This window comes from Schistocerca serialis, chromosome 2 (genome assembly GCF_023864345.2).
Source record: "Schistocerca serialis cubense isolate TAMUIC-IGC-003099 chromosome 2, iqSchSeri2.2, whole genome shotgun sequence".
Lineage (NCBI taxonomy): Eukaryota > Metazoa > Arthropoda > Insecta > Orthoptera > Acrididae > Schistocerca > Schistocerca serialis.
Genome location: NC_064639.1, coordinates 340311665 through 340335240, shown reverse-complemented (window position 1 = coordinate 340335240; position 23576 = coordinate 340311665). Strand labels below are relative to the sequence as shown.

The window sequence follows — 23576 nt, the reverse complement described above, 5'->3', positions numbered from 1 at the left end:
TTTTTACTGAATGAGAGGTTGTCTTCGTCCCACGCTGGGACAAAACCCATTCAGAAATCTTATGGAGTTACAGAAGATTTATGAAAACCGAATAAAATCAGTCTTGCATACCATAAAATACGACACTGCTTGTCTTCGTCGTACATGGTGCCTACAGCCTGTTGCTGTGATCAACACCGTCGTAACATGTTGCCCCCTCCGGCTCAGCTTCTTTCATAGTTGGTGCTACTTGTTTTACACAGTTAGTCGTGGTCCCCAACGACTTATTTCTGTTGGCCGGCTACAGTACGCATCCGAAATGTTATTCCTTAATCGCTCACTAGTCAGCCTTTAAAACGTTTTGTTCTATACGAGAATACTGTTCATCAGTCCGGGAAGCGCACCAAATAGGATTTATAGAGTAAATAGAGGAAATCCAAAGAAGAGCAGCACGTTTAGTTACAGGTTCATTTAGTAAGCGAAAAAGCGCCACGGAGCTCAGTCAACTCCAGTGGCAGTCGAGGTGCTGCAGGAGAGGCGTTCAGCATCATTGTATGGTTTGTTATTAGACTTCTAAGAGTACACGTTTCTAGAAGAGTCAACGAAAATATTACTACCTCCCAGGTATGTGTCGCGAAAAAGCCATGAAGGAAAAATTAGAGAGATTCTTTCCGCGAATCATACGCGACTGGAAGAAAAAAAAGGGGCAGCGACAGTGGTGCATAAAGTAGCCTCTGCCACCTACCGTAAGGTGCCGAGTATAGATGTAGATGTAGGTACAGTTCATTACTTGCAGTAGCTCAGTTGAACAAAGATCAGAAGGGAAAGCAGTCATGTGCGTTACCATCACAAAAATATCGACATCTCTTGTGATTTAGAGAAATAATGGGAAACCTAAACGTGGTTGTGAACACTGGTCCTCCCAAAAGCTACTTCACGTTTCACCACCATGCTCAGTGTGTCTCGCGCTATTATGATGATTGTTGTCCGCCCCTGGTAGCTGAGTGGTTAGCGGACGGAATGTCATACCTAACGGCCTGGGTTCGATTCCCGGTTGGGTCGGAGATTTTCTCCGCTCAGGGACTGAATGTTGTGTTGTCCTTCTCATCATCATTTCATCCCCATCGACACGCAAGTAGCCGCGGTGGCGTCAACTCGAAAGACTTGCATCAGGCGAACGGTCTACCCTACGGGAGGCCCTAGCCACACGGCGTTTCCATGATGTTTGTTGCGCTTGGTGTGGACAAACATCTCATTTCACGGGTTAGTGGGAGCCACGGCGGCGCGTTAATGATGTGCCCATTTAATTCTTCACGTATATCTTTCCACCTACATCCATTCTGGATACCAATGTGAAGTGCTTAGCAGTGCATTGTACGACATGTTAGGATTTTTACCCAATTCCATTTCCATAAGGAGTGCTGGAAGGATGCCGGCTTAAATGCCTCTGTGCACGCTATAATTAATCTTGTCTTCGCGTCCCCTGTGGGACGGATAAGTATAGAGTTGAAGTTCTCACTTAATAATGGCACTTGAAACTTTGACTGTAGGCCTTCGCGGGGTAGTTGACTTACTTAAGGTGGACAAAATAGAACTATTTCATTCTCCTTAAGATAGGCAACCCAAATTACGTCATCTGCATTTAAGGCTGATGACGTATATTTGGTTGCCTATCTTAAGGTGAATGAAATATTTTCCGGGCCCCCTTTTATTTTACTCGCCTTGTATCTTGAAGCGAGTCTCAGTCAAGTTTATCAGCATTTTCGTGACACTTTCCCGTGAGTCAGGCAAACGTGCAACTAATTTTACAGTTTCTCCCGGCGTATTTGTTGATAGAACAGTCCACGGGTGTACTGCCGGTTCACAGTGTCCAAGGGGCACAATATTTCGGCGATCAAACACGCCGCCATCGTCAGGTGCGCTGACGAACTAAGATTCTGACGGTGCGCGGCTGACAAATATCCCCCGCCCCCGCGAGCCGGCTACCCTCTTCGCGACCGCCGACGAGCGGCCGTGGGCGCGGACCACGGACTGAGTGGCTCGAGGGTGCAAGGGATGTAAACCAGCTGCGCGCCCTCAGGAGCGCAGTTCGTAAGCGCACCCGACGATGGCGACGTGTTTGATCGCCGAAATATTGTGCCCCTTGGGCACTGTGAACCGGCAGTACACCTATGGACTGTTCGATCAAGATTGTGACTGTTCGTGCTGCACTTCTACGTTCAATCTCCCGTGTTAGTCCTATTTAGTATCGGTCCCAGACACGTGACCGTTGGCCGGCCGGAGTGGCCGAGCGGTTAAAGGCGCTACAGTCTGGAACCGCACGACCGCTACGGTCGCAGGTTCGAATCCTGCCTCGGGCATGGATGTGTGTGATGTCCTTAGGTTAGTTAGGTTTAAGTAGTTCCAAGTTCTAGGGGACTTATGACCACAGCAGTTGAGTCCCATAGTGCTCAGAGCCATTTGAACCATTTTGACCGTTGCCAGGCATTGTCACAATGGCCTGCACAATATGTAAGTAGATTGTACGATGAATGGCTCACGCGACATTTTTGCAAGCAATCTTCTTTGCAGACTTACTCCACTTTTCCAGGATGGTAAGAAGGAACTGATGCTGTCAACTGCTTGTCCCACGAGAGAACCTGTGTGATCATTCCATTTCAAATTACCGAAAAGTTTTACACCATGTTGTTTCTGTGAGTTGGCTGATCACGGTTATGACTCGTTGACATTAGAGTTGCAGCAGACTTCGATTCTGTTTCTTCTGAAACATCAGTTTAATATTTATGAACATTTAAAGTAAGTTACCAGTCTATGGACCCCTTTGAAATCTTATCCAAATCTGACTGAATATTTGTGAAGTAATACATTATAGCCGGCCGGGGTGGCCAAGCGGTTCTAGGCGCTACAGTCTGGAACCTCGCGACCGCTACGGTCGCAGTTTCGAATCCTGCCTCGGGCATGGATGTGTGTGGTATCCTTAGGTTAGTTAGGTTTAAGTGGTTCTAAGTTCTAGGGGACTGATGACCTCAGCAGTTAACTCCCATAGTGCTAATAATTGTCTTAGTTCGTTACAATTGTCTGTCACGTCATCACTTTATACAACAACAGCAAAGTCCCAGAACACTTTCCTGCGGCTCATTTGTATCTTCTAATCTCTACCTTCTCTGGAAAGAAGTAAGTGTTTGTTCACATTTGTTTTCATTTGCTTGGAATATAGGCTGTGTATAATAGCCATGGTGATCCAAAAGATTGCAGGTGAGAAACGGGTTCATTTATATATCGCAATGGAATTAAATGACCCAGTGGCTCTCCATGCACGAAAAACATATTTCGTTCAATAATCATTACAAACGTTAATAAGCCAACCCCCTAAGGCTCGTGTGTTGTTGTTGTCCTCAGTTCGAAGACTGGATTGATACAGCTCTCCCAATTAGACTATTTTGTGCGAGCTTTATGGGACTTAACATCTGAGGTCATCAGTCCCCTAGAACTTAGAACTACTTAAACCTAACTAACCTAAGGACATCACACACATCCATGCCCGAGGCAGGATTCGAACCTGCGACCGTAGCAGTCGCGCGGTTCCGGACTGAGCGCCTAGAACCGCATGGCCACCGCGGCCGGCGCACCTTCGGATCGTCACATTTTTAAACTACTGAAAGAAGCTCTTACTGGCTCAAAATTTCTAAGTGCATTTCTTGCTATTGGCTGTCTGCATTTTATATCCTCTTTGCTCCTGCCATCGTCTCATATTTTGCTGGCAAAATACAGAAAACAAGCTCACCTACTACTTCTAGTATCTCGTTAACAGTTCTTCTTGCTTTTTTTTTTTTTTTTTTAAAAAAAATTGCGAATGTGCCATTTGAGTGCCACGTTCCAATTTAAATTCTTCACACTTTTCTTTTCTTCCAGTGTGCCTTCATCTGTTCACTATATTTCTTCTTTATGCCTTCAGGTCATTTTGGTTCAAATGGCTCTGAGCACTATGGGACTCAACTGCTGAGGTCATTAGTCCCCTAGAACTTAGAACTAGTTAAACCTAACTAACCTAAAGACATCACAAACATCCATGCCCGAAGCAGGATTCGAACCTGCGACCGTAGCGGTCCTGCGGTTCCAGACTGCAGCGCCTTTAACCGCACGGCCACTTCGGCCGGACTCAGGTCATTTTGATCCAGTCTTTTTAGCTACGCTGCCTTGGAGTCCTTCCATTTTCAATACTTTTTCCGGAGGGCTTCTCTGTTGTTTATATCTTCTCTTTTTATATTGTTTTTTTGTATATCCTCCTTTACTTCGTTGGCCCAGCTTGTTGTGGACTTCTTACGCCACAAATATTTGAAAATCTTTTTAGTTAATCTATTGTCTTGCTTTCTAAATAGATGTCAAAAGAACATAAGTCTCCTCTCTCTCATTATGTTTGCAATATCTTCTATGTTGTGGTTTATTTCAGCATAATTTTGTAATTTCCAACCTTCTGCTGTGTTTTGTGGTCCTAATATTTTCCTTATAATTTGCCTTTCCAGTATTTCTAATTTATCTAAATTATAGTTTTAATGGGAGGCATTTGCTAGCGTATAGGTATTCTGGCTTCACTACTGTGTTGCAATCCCTGATTTTTGCATTGGCATCTTTTATTGCAGATGTTTTTGATGATTCCATATGGTTTCCACGTTTCCTCTTCTAAAGACTTTTCCAAAGCACTTTCTTGGATTATCTTCTCTGGATATTTGAATTTTCGTACCATCTCTATTTGGTCAGTATCTGTTTTCTAAAATTTTGGAACATCCTTATCGTTCCTTACAAATTTTGTTTTTTCTGCAGCCAGTTCTGCTAGCTGTTTCTTCCAGGAGATGTATCTGAGCCATAGCAGATGCCACATTTTCGGGAAGTACACCAAAATCATTTGCAAATGCAAGACAGTTGATTTCGATGTTTTTGCTTCCTCTTCATAACTTTATATGTGAGATGTTGAGTTCAATAAGTTTTTCGTTCCAAATTCTTACTGTTTTCTGTAACATGCTATTAAAGATAATTGGGGATAGGCCGTCACCTGGTCGTACGCCTGTTTTCATTTTGAAAGGGTGTGAAATTTTTCCCATAAATTTCACTGTACACACAGTTTCTGTAAGTGTTTCATTGATTAGGTTTGACAGTTTACACATTATGCCGAAATCTCGTATTATTTTGCATTACTTTTGTTGATTTTCGTCTTATAGACAACATGTCGTTCATTCCGTTCAGCTGCTCTTCCATGTCGTTAGCTGACTCTGACAGAATTGTAATGCCATTGACAACCATCAGACTTTTTATTTCTTCTCCTTGATTATATCAAGGGTGATTTTGAGGAGGAGTGGAGACTGCACGGAAGAAAACATGCCACCCTTCACACACACAAATACACATACGAAGTATTGTACAGGAGAAGAACAGTAACCTGTAGTCTCCGTGTGGCAGGTGCCCCGTGACATTAGAACGTACCTCCCGCGCATCTGGCGGCTGCCGGTGCCTCAGACAACGGCAGAACCGTTGTACGAAATGACCCGCTGAGGCACGAACTGTCAACTTCCGGGAAAAGCCCGCCGTTGTCCTCTAGTGGAACAAATACGGCGCAGCGGGACGGCGGGCGTCCTTTGGAAAGCGCGTCTCGCCGAATGGGACACCCGGCGAGTGTGACGAAGCGCGCCCGGCGGCCGCTGCCTGCGATCCGACACGGCGGCCCCACTGTTCGCCCCCAGCTGCCAGACGCCCCGGGCCGTTCGCGGCGGCTCTTTTCTGGAGCGCGGCTACAGGAGTCTGCAGTTCTCACACAGCGCAGGGGCTGTCTTCAGGTGTGACCGTATTTATCTGGCAGGAGCAGCCTCGCAACCAGGGTAGCACTCGGCAATTTACGACGCCTGTTCCATAAGTTTCAGACAGGCCTTCAGTTTCTGTTTAGCAGAGAAACTCATCAATCTGTCTGAACGAAACACGTGCAAAGGTGAAGATGGGAAATCACGTATCTGAGGAGTTTGAAATTGTGACAGGACTCAAGCAAGGAGATGGGTTGTCCCCTATCCCGTTCAACTTCGCCCTCGAGAAGATCTCACGCGAGACCTTCCAAGAGAACGAAGAGATTGAAATCGAAGGAAATAGACTGGCTTACTTAGCCTATACAGACGACATCTGTTTAGTCTCTATGTCGGAAGAGGAGTTGGAGCAAATGACCAAAGCACTAAAGGAGGCTGCCAGCAAATTTGGGCTAAACATAAACGAAGCCAAGACAGAGTATCTCATTATGACGCGTGGTCATTGTCAGACTGCTGATCATCTACAATCACTGCAGGTTGCGGACCAGTCCTACAAGAGAGTGCAAGAATTCAAATACTTAGGGGCACTTTTCACTGAGAACTCGTCATGTGAAGCAGAGATCAATGCCAGAATACAAGCAGGAAACCGATTATACCACGGCCTAGCACAACTGCTTCGGTCCAGATATCTCTCCAGATAGTTCAAGATTCGACTGTAAAAAACCCTGATACAGCCTGTTGTTCTATATGGCTGTGGGACATGGAGTATCCGGAAACAGGACTTCCATAAGCTCCTTGGTTTTGAGAGAAAAGTGCTTCGGAAGATCTTCGGTCCGGTTCTGGATGCAGATACAGGGGAATGGAAGATCAGATACAACCAAGAGCTTGAGGAACTATACCAGCAGCCCAACATAGCAGGAACTGTCAAAGCCAAACGAATGCAGTGAGCCGGCCATGTGGCCCGGATGGAGGATCACAGATGGCTTCGGAAGCTCCTGGATTTCACACCCACAGGAAAGAGACCGCCAGGGAGACCCAAGAAGCGATGGAGGGATAGACTCCATGAAGATTTAAACCAAGTGTCAATAGATGTGAACGGATGGCGAATAGCAGCAATGGACAGAATACAGTGGAGGAGGAAACTTGTAGATGCGTGCGGTCCATTGGGCTGATCACGTAGTAGTAGTAGTAGTAGTAGTAGTAGTAGTAGTAGTACCACCTAATAGAAACAGGAAGCACCGAATACTCCATCGACACGAACAAGTTACACCAAGTACCTATAAGGTGTGAACTCGTGAACAGGGAACAGAAACCAAGCGAGGCGTTCACACATACACACGGTTCAGTTTCTGCTTTAACCTGATAGCGACTGGGTCTCTTTGCGTTTGACTGGATTGTACAACTGTACCGAAGCGAAACGTGGACGATAAACAGTTCAGACAGGAACAGAATAAAAGTGTTCGATATGTGGTGCTACAGAAGAATGCTGAAGACTGGATGGCTAGATCGCGTAACTAATGAGGAGGTACTGAATAGGAGAGTTGGGGAGAAGAGAAATTTGTGGCATAACGTGACTGAAAGAAGGGATCGGTTGATAGGACGCATTCTGAGACGTCAAGGAACCGTGAATTTAGTGTTGGAGATAGCTGTGGGGGGTTAAAACTGCAGAGGGAGTTCAGGAGACGAGTACAGTAAATAGGGTCAAAATGGATGAGCGTTGCAGTAGCTATTCGGAGATGAAGAGGCTTGCACAGGATAGAATAGCGTGGAGAGATGCATCAAACCGGTCTTCTGACTGAAGACCACAGTAACAACAACAACACTCATCAGCTTACTTGGAACAGGACTGGATATTAATATTGATAAATCCAAATATCTTGACCTCCCAACAGCAAATTAATGAGCACAAAAAAAAAAAAAGGTTCAAATGGCTCTGAGCACCATGGGACTTAACATCTATGGTCATCAGTCCCCTAGAACTTAGAACTACTTAAACCCAACTAACCTAAGGACATTAAACAACACCCAGCCATCACGAGGCAGAGAAAATCCCTGACCCCGCCAGGAATCGAACCCGGGAACCCGGGCGTGGGAAGCGAGAACGCTACCGCACGACCACGAGATGCGGGCTAATGAGCACATATAATGTTTGTTCCCTGATGGTGATGCTGTCTTTACAATACGACAGGGGTCCTATTCACACAGCTGGCATAGTCCAAAGCTGATTTCGTGTGCACGAGGATGAATTGTCGCATCTTCCCTGGCCACCACAGACATGCCTAAATACACTACTGGCCATTAAAATTGCTACACCACGAAGATGACGTGCTACAGACGCGAAATTTAACCGACTGGAAGAAGATGCTGTGATATGTAAATGATTAGGTTTTCAGAGCATTCACACAAGGTTGGCGCCGGTGGCGACACCTACAACGTGCTGAGATGAGGAAAGTTTCCAACCAATTCCTCATACACAAACAACAGTTGACCGGCGTTGCCTGCTGAAACGTTATTGTGATGCCTCGTGTAAGGAGGAGAAATGCGTACCATCACGTTTCCAACTTTGATAAAGGTCGGATTGTAGCCTATCACGATTGCGGTTTATCGTATCGCGACATTGCTGCTCGCGTTGGTCGAGATCGAATTACTGTTAGCAGAATATGGAATCGGTGGGTTCAGGAGGGTAATACGCAACGCCGTGCTGGATCCCAACGGCCTCGTATCACGTCCAGTCCAGATGACAGGCATCTTATCCGCATGGCTGTATCGGATCGTGCAGCAACGTCTCGATCCCTGAGTCAACAGATGGGGACGTTTGCATGACAACAACCATCTGCACGAACAGTTCGACGATGATTGCAGCAGCATAGACTATCAGCTCGGAGACCATGGCTGCGGTTACCCTTGACGCTGCATCACAGACAGGAGCGCCTGCGATGGTGTACTCGACGAGGAACCTGGGTGCACGAATGGCAAAACGTCATTTTTTCGGAGGAATCCATGTACTGTTTACAGCATCATGATTGTCGCATCCGTGTTTGGCGACATCGCGGTGAACGCACATTGGAAGTTTCTATTCGTCATCGCCATACTGATGTATCACCCGGCGTGATGGTATGGGTTGCCATTGGTTACACGTCTCGGGCACCCCTTGTCCGCGTTGACGGATCTTTGAACAGTGGACGTTTCAGATGTGTTACGACCCGTGGCTCTACCCTTCATTCTATCCCTGTAAAGCCCTACATTTCATCAGCATAAAGCAGGACCGCATGTTGCAGGTCCTGTACGGGCCTTCCTGGATACAGAAAATGTTAGACTGCTGCCCTGGCCAGCACATTCTCCAGATCTCTCACCAGTTGAAAACGCCTGGTCAATGGTGGCCGAGCAAATGGCTCGTCACAATACGCCAGTCACTACTCTTGATGAACTGTGGTATGGTGTTGAAGCTGCATGGGCAGCTGTACCTGTACACGCCATCCAAGCTCTGTTTGACTTAATGCCCAGGCGTATCAAGGCCGTTATTACGGCCAGAGGTGGTTGGTCTGGGTACTGATTTCTCAGGATCTATGCACCCAAATTGCGTGAAAATGTAATCACATGTCAATTCTAATATAATTTATTTGTCCAATGAACACCCGTTTATCATCTGCATTTCTTCTTGGTGTAGGAATTTTAATGGCCAGTAGTGTATACTGAGTCTTTGTGGTCTACTTTCGAGAGAAGGGTGTATGATCGTTATCCACCTCCATCATCGGTACCTGCACTTGCCAATATTTTGCAGGAAGAGTGTTATAAGATTCACTTGAAAAGCATACAACGCCTGTACTTGTCCATCTCGACACTACTGAAAGCTGTTTTTCAATACCAACGGTTTTGTTGCACCGTATTTGGCACGGCAATGTGTTTTTAGTGTTTCTGTATTTTTGTCGGCCCTTGTAGATGGACTCCCAGGTAGTACTTTGGGGCTCACGAGTGATTCCTTCCGCTGATTTCACGCCGCTTTGTACAACCACTCTCCGCAGTGCTCAACACTGCTTGTCCGTCAGAACGTGACGTCTGCCTGCTCTTGATTTACCTGTGGGTGTTCCTTCGCATTTCCATTTCACACTTACATCACCCACACGCGCCGGCTGTTGTGACCGAGCGGATCTAGGCGCTTCAGTCCGGAACCGCGCTGCTGCTACGGTCGCAGGGTCGAATCCTGCCACGGGCATGGATGTGCGTTATGTCCTTAGGTTAGTTAGGTTTAAGTAGTTCTAAGTCTAGGGGACTGATGACCTCAGATGTTAAGTCCCATAGTGCTCAGAGCCATTTGAACCATTTATCACCAACACGCGACTTGGGCAGCTTTTGAAGGTTTTAAACGTCCATGACGGATTTGTTAGTCGGCTGTCATGCAACGACTAATCCGCGTTCGAAGTCACTCAGCTCGCCTGACTGACCCATTCTGCTGCTCCCCGCCTCCCTTTACACTGATGGATTGACCTCTCGTGACATCTAGTGGCCAATTCCGCATTACATAGAGGTATCCGGATACTCTTCATCGGACAACGTGGAATGAATGTGCCATTCACATCGCGGAACTAGCACAGTGATTTTAGTTCCTCATTACTAAATACCTGTTGTTCAAAATGATGCAAAACAAATTTCAACCGTATTTTGACGTTTCGGGTCCTCGTCCTTCGGAAGGAGAAAAGCACGTATAGTACTTAAACACGCTGCGGTAATTTACTGTTACTGTAATAAACGCAGAGAGAGAGAGAGAGAGCTGACACTTTGTGCCACAGGTCCGAGCAGCGCCGACGAGTCGGACACGGAGTCCGAGCCGGGCATCCCACTGAAGCGCAAGCAGCGGCGGTCGCGGACCACGTTCTCCGGAGACCAGCTGGAGACGCTGGAGCGCGCCTTCCAGCGCACGCAGTACCCAGACGTCTACACCCGCGAGGAGCTTGCCCAGAAGTAAGTGGCATTCGATAAAAAAAATGCTTAAGCATCATTTACAAGCTCATTAATAGGAGGGCCTGTGTTTGTCGTTCTGCATGACTGGAGCTGGCGTATTGCTTGACTGAAACTTAGCAAAAAATGACATACAGGGTTATTACAGATGATTGAAGCGATTTCACAGCTCTACAATAACTTTATTATTTGAGATATTTTCACAATGCTTTGCACACACATACAAAAACTCAAAGTTTTTTTAGGCATTCACAAATGTTCGATATGTGCCCCTTTAGTGATTCGGCAGACATCAAGCCGATAATCAAGTTCCTCCCACACTCGGCGCAGCATGTCCCCATCAATGAGTTCGAAAGCATCGTTGATGCGAGCTCGCAGTTCTGGCACGTTTCTTGGTAGAGGAGGTTTAAACACTGAATCTTTCACATAACCCCACGGAAAGAAATCGCATGGGGTTAAGTCGGGAGAGCGTGGAGGCTATGACATGAATTGCTGATCATGATCTCCACCACGACCGATCCATCGGTTTTCCAATCTCCTGTTTAAGAAATGCCGAACATCATGATGAAAGTGCGGTGGAGCACCGTCCTGTTGAAAGATGAAGACGGCGCTGTCGGTTTCCAGTTGTGGCATGAGCCAATTTTCCAGCATGTCCAGATACACGTGTCCTGTAACGTTTTTTTTTCGGAGAAGAGAAAGGGGCCGTAAACTTTAAACCGTGAGATTGCACAAAACACGTTAACTTTTGGTGAATTGCGAATTTGCTGCACGAATGCGTGTGGATTCTCTACCGCCCAGATTCGCACATTGTGTCTGTTCACTTCACCATTAAGAAAAAATGTTGCTTCATCACTGAAAACAAGTTTCGCACTGAACGCATCCTCTTCCACGATCTGTTGCAACCGCACCGAAAATTCAAAGCGTTTGACTTTGTCATCGGGTGTCAGGGCTTGTAGCAATTGTAAACGGTAAGGCTTCTGCTTTAGCCTTTTCCGTAAGATTTTCCAAACCGTCGGCTGTGATACGTTTAGCTCCCTGCTTGCTTTATTCGTCGACTTCCGCGGGCTACGCGTGAAACTTGCGCGCACGCGTTCAACCGTTTCTTCGCTCACTGCAGGCCGCCCCGTTGATTTCCCCTTACAGAGGCATCCAGAAGCTTTAAACTGCGCATACCATCGCCGAATGGAGTTAGCAGTTGGTGGATCTTTGTTGAACTTCGTCCTGAAATGTCGTTGCACTGTTATGACTGAGTGATGTGAGTGCATTTCAAGCACGACATACGCTTTCTGGCTCCTGTCGCCATTTTGTCTCACTGCCCTCTCGAGCGCTCTGGTGGCAGAAACCTGAAGTGTGGCTTCAGCCGAACAAAACTTTATGAGTTTTTCTACGTATCTGTAGTGTGTCGTGACCATATGTCAATGAATGGAGCTACAGTGAATTTATGAAATCGCTTCAATCATTTATAATAGCCCTGTACAGCTGATACAGCTATTATTCCAAATCACGATTTTTTAAAAATATTTTAAAGTTATAAATCATCGCCCTTTATTATAATATTATGTAGCAGGTGCTGATAGGCGCGAATATTACCGAACTATTAGTTTAATAAGTTATGGTTGCAAATTCTAGCACGAAATATTTACAGAGGAATGGAGAAACTGGTAGAAGCCGACCTCGGAGAAGGTCAGTTTGTGTTCTGGAGAAATCATGAAACACGCGAGACAATACGTTTGAGAAAGCTTTTGATAATGTTGACTGTTATATTATCTTCGAAATTCTTATGGTAACAGGCGTAAAACACAGAGAAAGGTTATATTCAGTTCCCAGAATAAAAGTTTTTTTTGAATGAAACTTGTACTGGAACCAGACGGCAGTTATAAGAAACGGAGGACATGAAAGGGAATAAGTGATTGTGAAGGGAATGAGACAGGCTTGTAGCCTGTCCGCGATGTTATTCAATCTGTGCACTGAACAAGTAGTAAAGGAACTCACGAAATTTCGGAGAAGGAATTAAAGATCAGGGAGAGGAAATAAAAGCTTGGAGGTTAGCCGATTACATTTTAATTTTGTCAGACACACGAAAGAGCTTGAAAGTGCAGTTCAGCGGAGTCGACAGTGTCTTGAAAGGAGGATATAAAATGAATAGCAACAAAATCAAAGTAAAGGCAATGGTATGTACTCGAATTAAATCAGGCAGTGTTGAGTGAATTGGGTTAGGAAATGAACCACCAAAAGAAACAGATGAGTTTTGCCATTTGTACATTAAAAGAACTGATCATGGCTGAAGTACAGAGGCTGGCAATGGCAACAAAAACGTCTTTGAAGAAGAGAAAATCGTTAACATCAAAAATATATTTAAGTGTTACGAAGTTTTTCTGAATGAATTTGCCTAAATTATAGCCTCATACAGAAGTGAAACTTGGACGATAAGCAGTTCAGACATGAAGAGAGCCTTTTGAAAGGTGATGCTGAAGATTGTTTGGCATAACGTGACTAAAAGAAGGGCTCGGTTGATAGGACACAGAATGAGACAACAAAGCATCGTCAGTTTGGTATTGGAGCTGACTGTGGGGGTTTAAACTGCAGTGGGACTTCAGGAGACGATTACAGTAAACAGTATCAAAATGGATCAGGGTTGCAGTAGTTATTCGGAGATGAAGAGGCTTGCACATGACAGAGTAGCGTGGAGAGCCGCATCAAACGAGTCTTTGGACTGAAGACCGCAACAACAACTCACTAGCTTACTTGGAACAGGACTGGGAATTATTAGTGGTCTCGCGGGAAACTACTGTAGCATATATAGTAAGAAAACTTTGAAAAAATGGTTGAGTTCACTTACCTAGGAACGATTTTGACTGCAGACAACAATGTCAAAGAAGAAGTAAGTAGAAGAATATAACTGCTGAACACGCAACGAAAACAAACATATATCAACAAATTCAAAAAGACTCATAAGCTAAACCTGTTCAAACGTACGCTTGTGAGACACTGAACACTAACAAAATTAGAGTAAGGGAAACCAAAAATCCTTAAAAGAAAAAAATTGGAGAGAGATATTTGGAGAAGATAAAAGCACAGCAGAATGGGAAAAATTAGCAAACACATAAAGTCTACAATTTATTTGGAGATCCATATAAATATCCAAAATTAAAGCAAGGGAACTCCGTCAGGTTGGACACTATTTGATCTCTGCAAGAAACGAAAGTTCACAAAGTGTGTCCAGGACGGAGACCTCTCGGAAGAACTAGACTACGTCTCTCTGACAACATCAGAGAAGATTTAAAAATCCTTTTCAGAAATTAAATACGTAAATACGTAGACGGAACTACGCAGGAAAGTTCTGCAAGATCAGTAGTGAAAAGGAAAGAAGAAATATTATGGTTTAACATTCCTTGGACAACGAGGTCATTAGAGACGGAGCACAAGTTCGGACTGGGGATGGAAAACGACCGTGTCCTGTTAAAGGAACTACCCGCCATTTGCCTTGAGCTATTTAGAGAAATCACAGAAAATCTATATCTGGATGACCGGACTAGGAAATCAATAGTCAAGAAAATTTGTAGTCTGCGAAGATTGTTAGTAATAATAATAATAATAATAATAATAATAATAATAATAATAATAATCTTTCAATAAATTTGCAATCCTTCACTTCTGAGCTTTTTTATATGCTAAATAACTTTACGGCAGTGATCGAGTAACTATGTCGAGCATGGCGGAAGCCTGTGTGACATCATGAAATGCATTACTGATTCGGGCAATGAGCTCACAATATTGACAGCTCCCACCCAGAAAAGGAAAAAAAAACATTAAGTGGTTTTAAATCAGGCGAAATGCTGAGCAGACGACCGGCTTACTTGATCTATCCAATGTTATCAGTGAGCTGAGCTTACCAATGAATGACGCTCTATCGTTCTGGAATCAAAGATTGGTCCTCACATCAAGTGTCAATGGGCCCAATATATCCCCAAGTGTAGACTGCGGAAATTGAAGGGAAGCTGTTGTATTTAAGCATGATGGCAGAGATGCTTCTTGAATGTTCACGGGAAATCTTTTCTGGTGATATATAACAGCAACCACATATCGCAGATGTGACTAAACAGACTGACAAAAGACCCAGAACACATGAAACAGGCCTCATCTGTGGAAAGACTCGCTTATTGTGGAAGCTGAACGCGCATTACTGGCACTGTTACCTCAAAAACAGGTGTTCTCATATGAAACATCCAGAGCTCACATGCTTCGGCAGTAGTATCAAGGCGTGGTCTGCTGGAGGAACAGAAACACATCAACAAACAATAACGAATTGGTTACATTATATGACCAGTCCGCTTCATACATGCGTTTCACATAAAAATTAGAGGTTAAAAATAGGGTGTTTCTTGACAAAATATGGGTTAGTAAGTGATTTACCGTTCCTCGAAGTTTGCTAGAGAGATTATGGAGCTCTCTATGTACAAACTGCAGTATAAGGGCTGAGTCCTAAATGAGGAAAAGTAATCAGAGAATTGGATGCTGCTACGCATAACCAGTCAAGATCAGTTGACTTGTTTTCTTCCCGAAGTTATTGTTTTACAAAGTAACGAAAACTGGTAACAGTTTAACAAGACGGTGAGTAGCCTCTAGCTCCAGAAATGTTATTCTATCACAGATATACCACATAACCCATAAAGTCATGATTTGTATAAACCAACACTGGGAAGATATCCAAATATACTCTACTTATCTGAAATCGCATGTGCACTTGTGAAGCAAATACTGACGATATTGTACATCAGCTCACGTCAAGCTTGAGCTGTAAGCGGAAAGACTGGTCAGTATAGACTTTTTTTTTTCACTAGCGGCTTATATTTTATGACCCACCGTCTAATTTCTTATGGTGGGTCGTACATTGCCACTTAGCCGCTGTGACTGGGTCCGGGGTCCGCAGTGACTGAAAGTAACACCACACCGGCTCCCGTCCCCACTCACACCGTTGCCCGTGTCCCGCCACGTGGAGGCGGACTCTGCTTAGATCCATTTGATATCTTTTTTTTTTTTTTTTTGGTGCAGCATTAGAAAAACTTATAACTAATACAAAATCAAGTAAGATATAAATTAACAAAATGAAATTAAATATTTAGAAAGAAGGAAGGAAGAGAACTGAATAGAGAAGTTATAGGTATAATATTGCCCGTCACCTGGTTGTGGGCGGCGGCCCGGGTCTTGGAATAACCCTCAAGACGCTGGCCGTTGCTCACCATGCCTTTAACATCTACCATCCTAAAAACTACCTTAACTAGAAGAGATTAGGGTACCTTAAAGCTAGAAACTAAGACTAAGACCTCCATGTCCAGCCTGCTAAACTATTTACGATATATAGACTACCACAACACACTTTACAGTTCTGTTGCTCTTTCCTCCTGGGTTATGTAAGCAAGCACGCAAACAGAAAAGTTGAAACTTCCTGGCTGATTAAAACTGTGTGCCGGACCGAGACTCGAACTCGGGACTTTTGCTTTTCGCGGGCAAGTGCTCTACCATCTGAGCTACCCATGCACGACTCACGACCCATCTTCACAGGCGTAATTCCGCCATTATCTCTTGTCCCGCGTTCCATACTTCACAGAAACTCTCCTGCAAACCTTGCAGAACTAGCACACCTGGAAGAAAGGATATTGCGAAGACATGGCTTCGCCACAACCTGTGGGATGTTTCCAGAATGAAATTTTCACTCTGCAGCGGAGCGTGCGCTGTCATTAAACTTTCTGGCAGATTAAAACTTTGTGCCGGACCGGGACTTGAACTCGGGACCTTTGCCTTTCGCGGGCAAGGGCAAAGGTCCCGCAAGGCAAAGGTCCCGAGTTAGAGTCTCGGTCTGGTACACAGTTTTAATCTGCCAGAAAGTTTCATATCAGCGCACGCCCCATTGCAGAATGAAATTTTCATTCTGCATACAAAAGTTCCCCGTACAATTCTATATTTCATGAAATTCAGTTGCATTGCCCTTTACGGACACAGAAACAAGGAAAAATTATTTTAATTTTAGTAGTTCAGCTAGTGAGTGCAACTGTACACAGAATAGTATTCATTATTTATGATTCGCAAAGTACAGTCCTCACTCTTAAACAACGCTATAAAATCGACATCTCTTCACACTGTATATCAGTAAGGAATAGTAATTTGATGCTACTGTTGTAATAGGATTAAGAGGTATACACTGTAATGAACTGAAACTTACGTATTCTTTGTCGTTCTTCAGGACGAAGCTGACAGAGGCACGGGTGCAGGTGTGGTTCAGCAACAGGAGAGCACGCCTCCGCAAACAGCTGAACAGTCAGCAGCTGAACGCCTTCAACTCCATGTCGCTACAACCGGCATTCCCCACGCAGTACGACCCCACAGCCAACTTCAATGCACAGGGTGAGTGAGGCTGAGACACTGACAGTTTTATTACGACAAGGATCAAGAGAAAAGAAGATGACTGGCATGAGCGTGGGAAAAAGTCCCTTTACTATAGTCAGCAATGCTTCAGAGCGTTTGATTTACTGTTCTTCGTCCTACATGCCGATTGAATGCCAAGCGGGTGTATTAGTTTCGCATGAGTTGCTGTGAGGTGTCCGAGTGCAGCGTTATGTTGTGTTTGTATTGTGCTGTGCTAATGCATATGATATCAAAGGAAGGAAGTCGGGGTGCATAGTTACGACGGTGACATATAACTTAAAATAGCCAATTTGCTTCTCTTAGGAAGCTTGTGAGAGGACTCTACAACAACAGATCCGAGCGGTGGAATTTAAAATAGGACGTGATCACACAATCTCTCAGCTGACACAACTTTAGTAGTTTCGCGATAATGATAATTATGATGGGGAGCTCATGTGGTGTGGTTTTCCGTAAACGTCATACTAAAACTGGTACAGGTTGGGTGAAACTACCGTTCACCAGCCGATAGTTCGTTCCAAGTAATGTAAGTATTCGAGTTACTGAAGTAACTGGGGAGTACTGATAGCCAAATATTCGTCATTGTACTGAACAGCTTTGAACAGTCTTCTTCTGCCGTGTTTAATGATCATTAGGATGCACACACACTTTTGTAATGACTCGGACGGCTAGCTATTTCGATTACACCTTCAGTTACACTTTGGTACGACCATTTACAAACGGAGGTTTTACCTGAGATGAAGTTTCAAAGGTTTGATCTCCAAACTTCAAAAATGGAAACGTCAGCACACAGCAACATCGTTGCGGTTTCTATAACACCAGGCGGTCGGAAGATGTTCTGCTGCTCTGCGAGCTGCCTTCAGCGTCACAAAGTAGTTCCGCTGTTTACATATCCTCTGTAGAGGTGATTACTATTATTTTCAAATATCTGTTTATAAAAAAAAGATGAGCATTAAGTATGTGTACACTGCAGACACCTCACAAACGGCTTTCGTTTGACGTCTAGCGCCAAGAACCGTTTTTAAAATCAGTTTTAAAATGCAGTCTTTCGAATACCGTAAAGTTACTCCCTGTCTATGGCGGTCTGCATTAACTAGCCGTTCGTGAAACTGAGAAAGGTGTTGTTCAAAATTACTGCGGCGAAGTCGGTGCATATACTGCGAAGTGTAAAATTTTGCGAAAAGAATCTGTTCGAGGAAAACAGCACAGCAAGAAACTAAGAAACAAGCGACTCTAAAAGTTCGTAGGCTTCCACAACAAGTCTCAGTTTTGATAAAATCATTTTGGGCCTTATGCCCGTCATTGTGAAACAGTAAAACAACTAAAATATCGTCGTTTCGAGCGTCTTTGCAAAGACCCTTTTCAGGGCGACTCAGCGCTGGTTCAAAATGGTTCTAATGGCTCTGACCACTATGGGACTTAACATCTGAGGTCATCAGTCCCCTAGAACTTAGAACTACTTAAACCTAACGAATCTAAGGACACACACACACACACACATCCATGCCCGAGGCAGGATACGAACCTGTGACCGTTGCGGTCGCGCGGTTCTAGACTGAAGCGCCTAGAACCGCTCGGCCACTGCGGCCGGAGACTCAGCGGTGGAAAGGATGGTTTAAACATCAGTATTTTAGTTGTTTTAGTGTTTCATAATGATGTGGGCAAATATCCAAAACTGTATGATTCAAAGTTACTTGAATGTGAAATCGAAAATGGTAGATGTTGAGAACACAATTAAAGGGAATTACACTTTAATTTGTGACATGTTTGCCCCCTAAAAACCTCCCGGTTAATTTCTTTTTATACATTACCCATTTTGCGGTATAACTAACTTTGTTATGTAAATAAAGGAACTGTCAATTTTATGCAGGGTTGTTGTTATTCAGGAATGATAATTACGTACATGCATCCCTCAACCTCCGACATGGCAAAGAAGGCAGCCGAGGGCGCAGCAACAGCACCGCCCTGACCCGGGGTGTTTGCTATCGCCATGTAGCAGCGCTATTCGGCCGATGCTGGAGTACTGCTTAATCTTCGTGTTTTATTACCCCCCTTAATACTCAATGTCGTATTAGATTCATATGGTACCCCTTTGTCGAATGGGCACGTAAAATTCAGTTTTAAAATTCTTTTTGTTTGTAACGGAAAACAAACCGATGCTTACTGCCTAAACTGGACGTCGATGGAAAGATGTGACGAGCAGTATTTGTTTGTGCTGATGCCAACTATACAGGGTGTTACAAAAAGGTACGACCAAACTTTCAGGAAATGATAAGAAAAGAAAGAAAATATGTTATGTGGACATGTGTCCGGAAACGCTTACTTTCCATGTTATAACTCATTTTATTACTTCTCTTCACATCACATTAATCATGGAATGGAAACACACAGCAGCAGAGCGTACCAGCGTGACTTCAAACACTTTGTTACAGGAAATGTTGAAAACGTTCTCCGTTAGCGAGGATATATGCATCCACCCTCCGTCGCATGGAATCCCTGGTGCGCTGATGCAGCCCTGGAGAATGGCGTGTTGTATCAGAGCCGTCCACAATACGAGCACGAAGAGCCTCTACATTTGGTACCGGGGTTGTGTAGACAAGAGCTTTCAAATCCCCCATAAATGAAAGTCAAGAGGGTTGAGTTCAGGAGAGAGTGGAGGCCATGGAATTGGTCCGCCTCTACCAATCCATCGGTCACCGAATCTGTTGTTGAGAAGTGTACAAACACTTCGACTGAAATGTGCAGGAGCTCCATCGTGCATGAACCACATGTTATGTCGTACTTGTAAAGGCACATGTTCTAGCAGCACAGGTAGAGTATCCCGTATGAAATCATGATAACGTGCTCCATTGAGCGTAGGTGGAAGAACATGGGGCCCAGTCAAGACATCACCGACAATGCCTGCCGAAACGTTCACAGAAAATCTGTGTTGATGACGTGATTGCACAATTGCGTGCGGATTCTCGTCAGCCCACTCATGTTGATTGTGAAAATTTACAATTTGGTCACGTTGGAATGAAGCCTCATCCGTAAAGAGAACATTTGCACTGAAATGAGGATTGACACATTGTTGGATGAACCATTCGCAGAAGTGTACCCGTGGAGGACAATCAGCTGCTGATAGTGCCTGCACACGCTGTACATGGTACGGAAACAACTGGTTCTCCCGTAGCACTCTCCATACAGTGACGTGGTCAACGTTACCTTGTACAGCAGCATCTTCTCTGACGCTGACATTAGGGCTATCATCAACTGCACGAAGCATTGCCTCGTCCATTGCAGGTGTCCTCGTCGTTCTAGGTCTTCCCCAGTCACGAGTCATAGGCTGGAATGTTCCGTGCTCCCTAAGACGCCGGTCAATTGCTTCGAACGTCTTCCTGTCGGGACACCTTCGTTCTGGAAATCTGTCTCGTACAAACGTACCGAGCCACGGCTATTGCCCCGTGCTAATCCATACATCAAATGGGCATCTGCCAACTCCGCATTTGTAAACATTGCACTGACTGCAAAACCACGTTCGTGATGAACACTAACCTGTTGATGCTACATACTGAAGTGCTTGCTGCTAGTACCGTAGAGCAATGAGTCGCATGTCAACACAAGCACCGAATTCAACATTACCTTCCTTCAATTGGGCCAACTGGCGGTGAATCGAGGAAGTACAGTACATACTGACGAAACTAAAATGAGCTCTAACATGGAAATTAAGCGTTTCCGGACACATGTCCACATAACATCCTTTCTTTATTTGTGTGTGAGGAATGTTTCCTGAAAGTTTGGCCGTACCTTTTTGTAACACCCTGTATATTGCAAACACGAAATTACAAATAGCTACTAAAAGGACTGGAGGATATGGGCCTCAAGGAACAGACCTCCCACAATAATTCTTTGTTCAGAAGCAAAATATCAAGCAAATGTTGTTGCATAATTACCTTTATTGTGACTGTACGTTACGGAGCTGTACGCCATTTTCAAATATCACGCTATATTTTATATTCGCTAATCCCCTTCGTACCATCAATATGTGTGGAAGAACGTATCACAGTTGAGATATTGCGTGTGTGACTGTCCGCTTGCTTTGGCTACTGGAGAGCGCAGAGCTGACTCTTGGCACGGAGAAAGCGGTGTATCGCGACCTGTGTGGGCGCGTCGGCGCACGGTAGCCGCGCCGGCGCCTGATGGACGGCAACCCGCGGCTCACAGCTGGCGACAAGCCGGCCTTGCGGTGTACATCACGGGGCCCCGGCGCGCCGCTCAATGGACCCTTAGCGTCAGCCGTTTACGGTCGCAGCAGGGCGTCGCGTCGCTGGCGGCGGGCGTGGCGCGAGATCTCCCTCTGTGTCGCAGGCCAGGGCGAGCGACTGTTTCAGCAACGGCATGCATCACACGCGGGGACGCCAACTGCACACCATAAATCAGCGCCAACAACTGCCGCCTAATTGGACGAGACACTGACGCGGACCCGGATGAGCATCCACTTGTTCTGCTTTCATTAAGGCAGGGTATCGATGTAAACTAGTGATGCCCACGTGATGAAGGAAGTAAGCGAGGATCCCACATACTAATTTGGAGTATTAGTGGATAACACCTGTCCCTCAGCTACGTCCTAGGGTAGTGAATCTATCCTTGTATAATGGAGATTGTGTTAACAGTTGGCTGTCACCATCGCGCAGCGCCTTACTTGATGCTAATGTAAGAAGTAAGGTAGACTGCCGAATTCACATAGCAGAGTTTTGTTACGCGCCCGTACGACAGTGACCTACACAATTGAAACAGCAAAAACTCTAAAAAAAAAAAGAGCTGGCAGTTGCACTGTAAGATACGAAACATCAGAACATCGAATGAATTTACACAGCCACGAAATACGGAAGTCGTTCTCCTATTTAAAAAAAAAAAAAAAAAACGATCTACTGGTCTGTGTGAACTGTTGTTCGTCTAATTTTATCTGCGCACTCTCTAAGAGGTAGAGATGTATGGGTTGAAGAACGTTCATAGTTTCTGTCCTGAAAGACGGTTCTTGAAACTTCCGAAGAAGATCCACACGAGATGTCCATAACGCCCCTCAAAATCGTTGAGCATTTAGCATTTCAACCAGTTGACACTAAGTTCACAGACTAATTAGCTTTTGTTAATATACGACAGGATATATTTGGACGCACCATCACTTTAGCAGCATTGATACAATACAATCATTGTCTGTTTTGTCCTCTTCTGACTTTCACATTCTCATTGAGTGATTTGATTTGATACAACCATGGAGACAAAAAAACAGTGGATTTGGCTCCCTGCTACCCACACCGCCACTAACTATGTGCGGTATCTCTCCCTGTGACTCTAGTAAATTCAGCCAGTGCCCTTAAAGAGTAGTAGTAGGTCTCCGTTAGCGACAGTTTCTTCAGGATTTAGTGACCCAAATGTTTTGTGTCTTGTGATATCCAGTGCTTGGAATTGAAAAATTTAAGTAGCGCAGTTTCACCCCCTGTACAACATAGTCCGCACATAGAGAGTTCTTCCTCTGTTCCTATCGTGTTCAAATATTTCTTGAAGTTCCGATAGCCATTCATTAAACCAACCTTTAGTTCACTCCACATCCTGTTCAAGCACAGAATTACAGACCTTCGGCATCGTAAGATTGCCATGTTTATTTTTTTATTTTTATTTTTTTATGTTTTTTATTTTTTTTCTAGTCTTCCTGATCCAGCTACGTAGTTTAGATTTTACCATTCCCTTAGTAATTTCTGAGAACTCTTCTCGCTTAGAGTATCACCGATCTCGGTAAAATATTTTAATATTGAATTAAAAACAGCCTTGACCGCAATAAAATATTTATTGTCAATGGTAACCGGTTTCGCCCAAAACAGACTATCTTCAGACATGCATGCCATGACGGCAGGCTCTGATGGTGAACAGAGCAGATATCGTGGATCCACGAATGTCAACTGCTGCTCGACGTTCGTGGATTCACGATACCTTCTGAGAGCACCGCCACAGCCCGCCGTCATTTTGTATATGGTCCGAAGGTAGTCATATTTTAATCGAAACCAGTTATATTTGCGAAATAATGTTTTATTGGGGGTCAAGTCTGTTTTTAATTCAATTTTAAATGGTTCAAATGGCTCTGAGCACTATGGTACTTAACATCTGAGGTCATCAGTCCCCTAGAACTTAGAACTACTTGAACCTAACTATCCTAAGGACATCACACACCTCCATGCCCGAGGCAGGATTCGAACCTGGGACCGTAGCAGTCACGCAGTTCTGGACTGAAGCATCCAGAACCGCTCAGCCACCAGCGGCCGGGTCAATTTTAAATCTTCGTTTAGTGACAGTTACGTTAGTTTTCTGTCCATAAATTCATTACAATTCATATCTACATATAAAAAAGCCAGGCGTCTCATAATGAAGTATCTTCGTTAACATTACAACAGCACAGGA

General features: G+C 44.6%; 1 protein-coding gene across 1 annotated transcript in view; it reads left to right on the top strand.

Moving 5' to 3' along the window:
• The window catches only part of LOC126455964 (protein gooseberry-like), a 257113-nt gene that overhangs the window by 186397 nt on the left and 47140 nt on the right, over positions 1-23576 (top strand). The window contains exons 4-5 of the mRNA XM_050091721.1: positions 10553-10724; positions 16963-17123. Of these exons, the coding sequence (XP_049947678.1) occupies positions 10553-10724; positions 16963-17123 (333 nt within the window). The remainder of the gene's footprint in view (positions 1-10552; positions 10725-16962; positions 17124-23576) is intronic.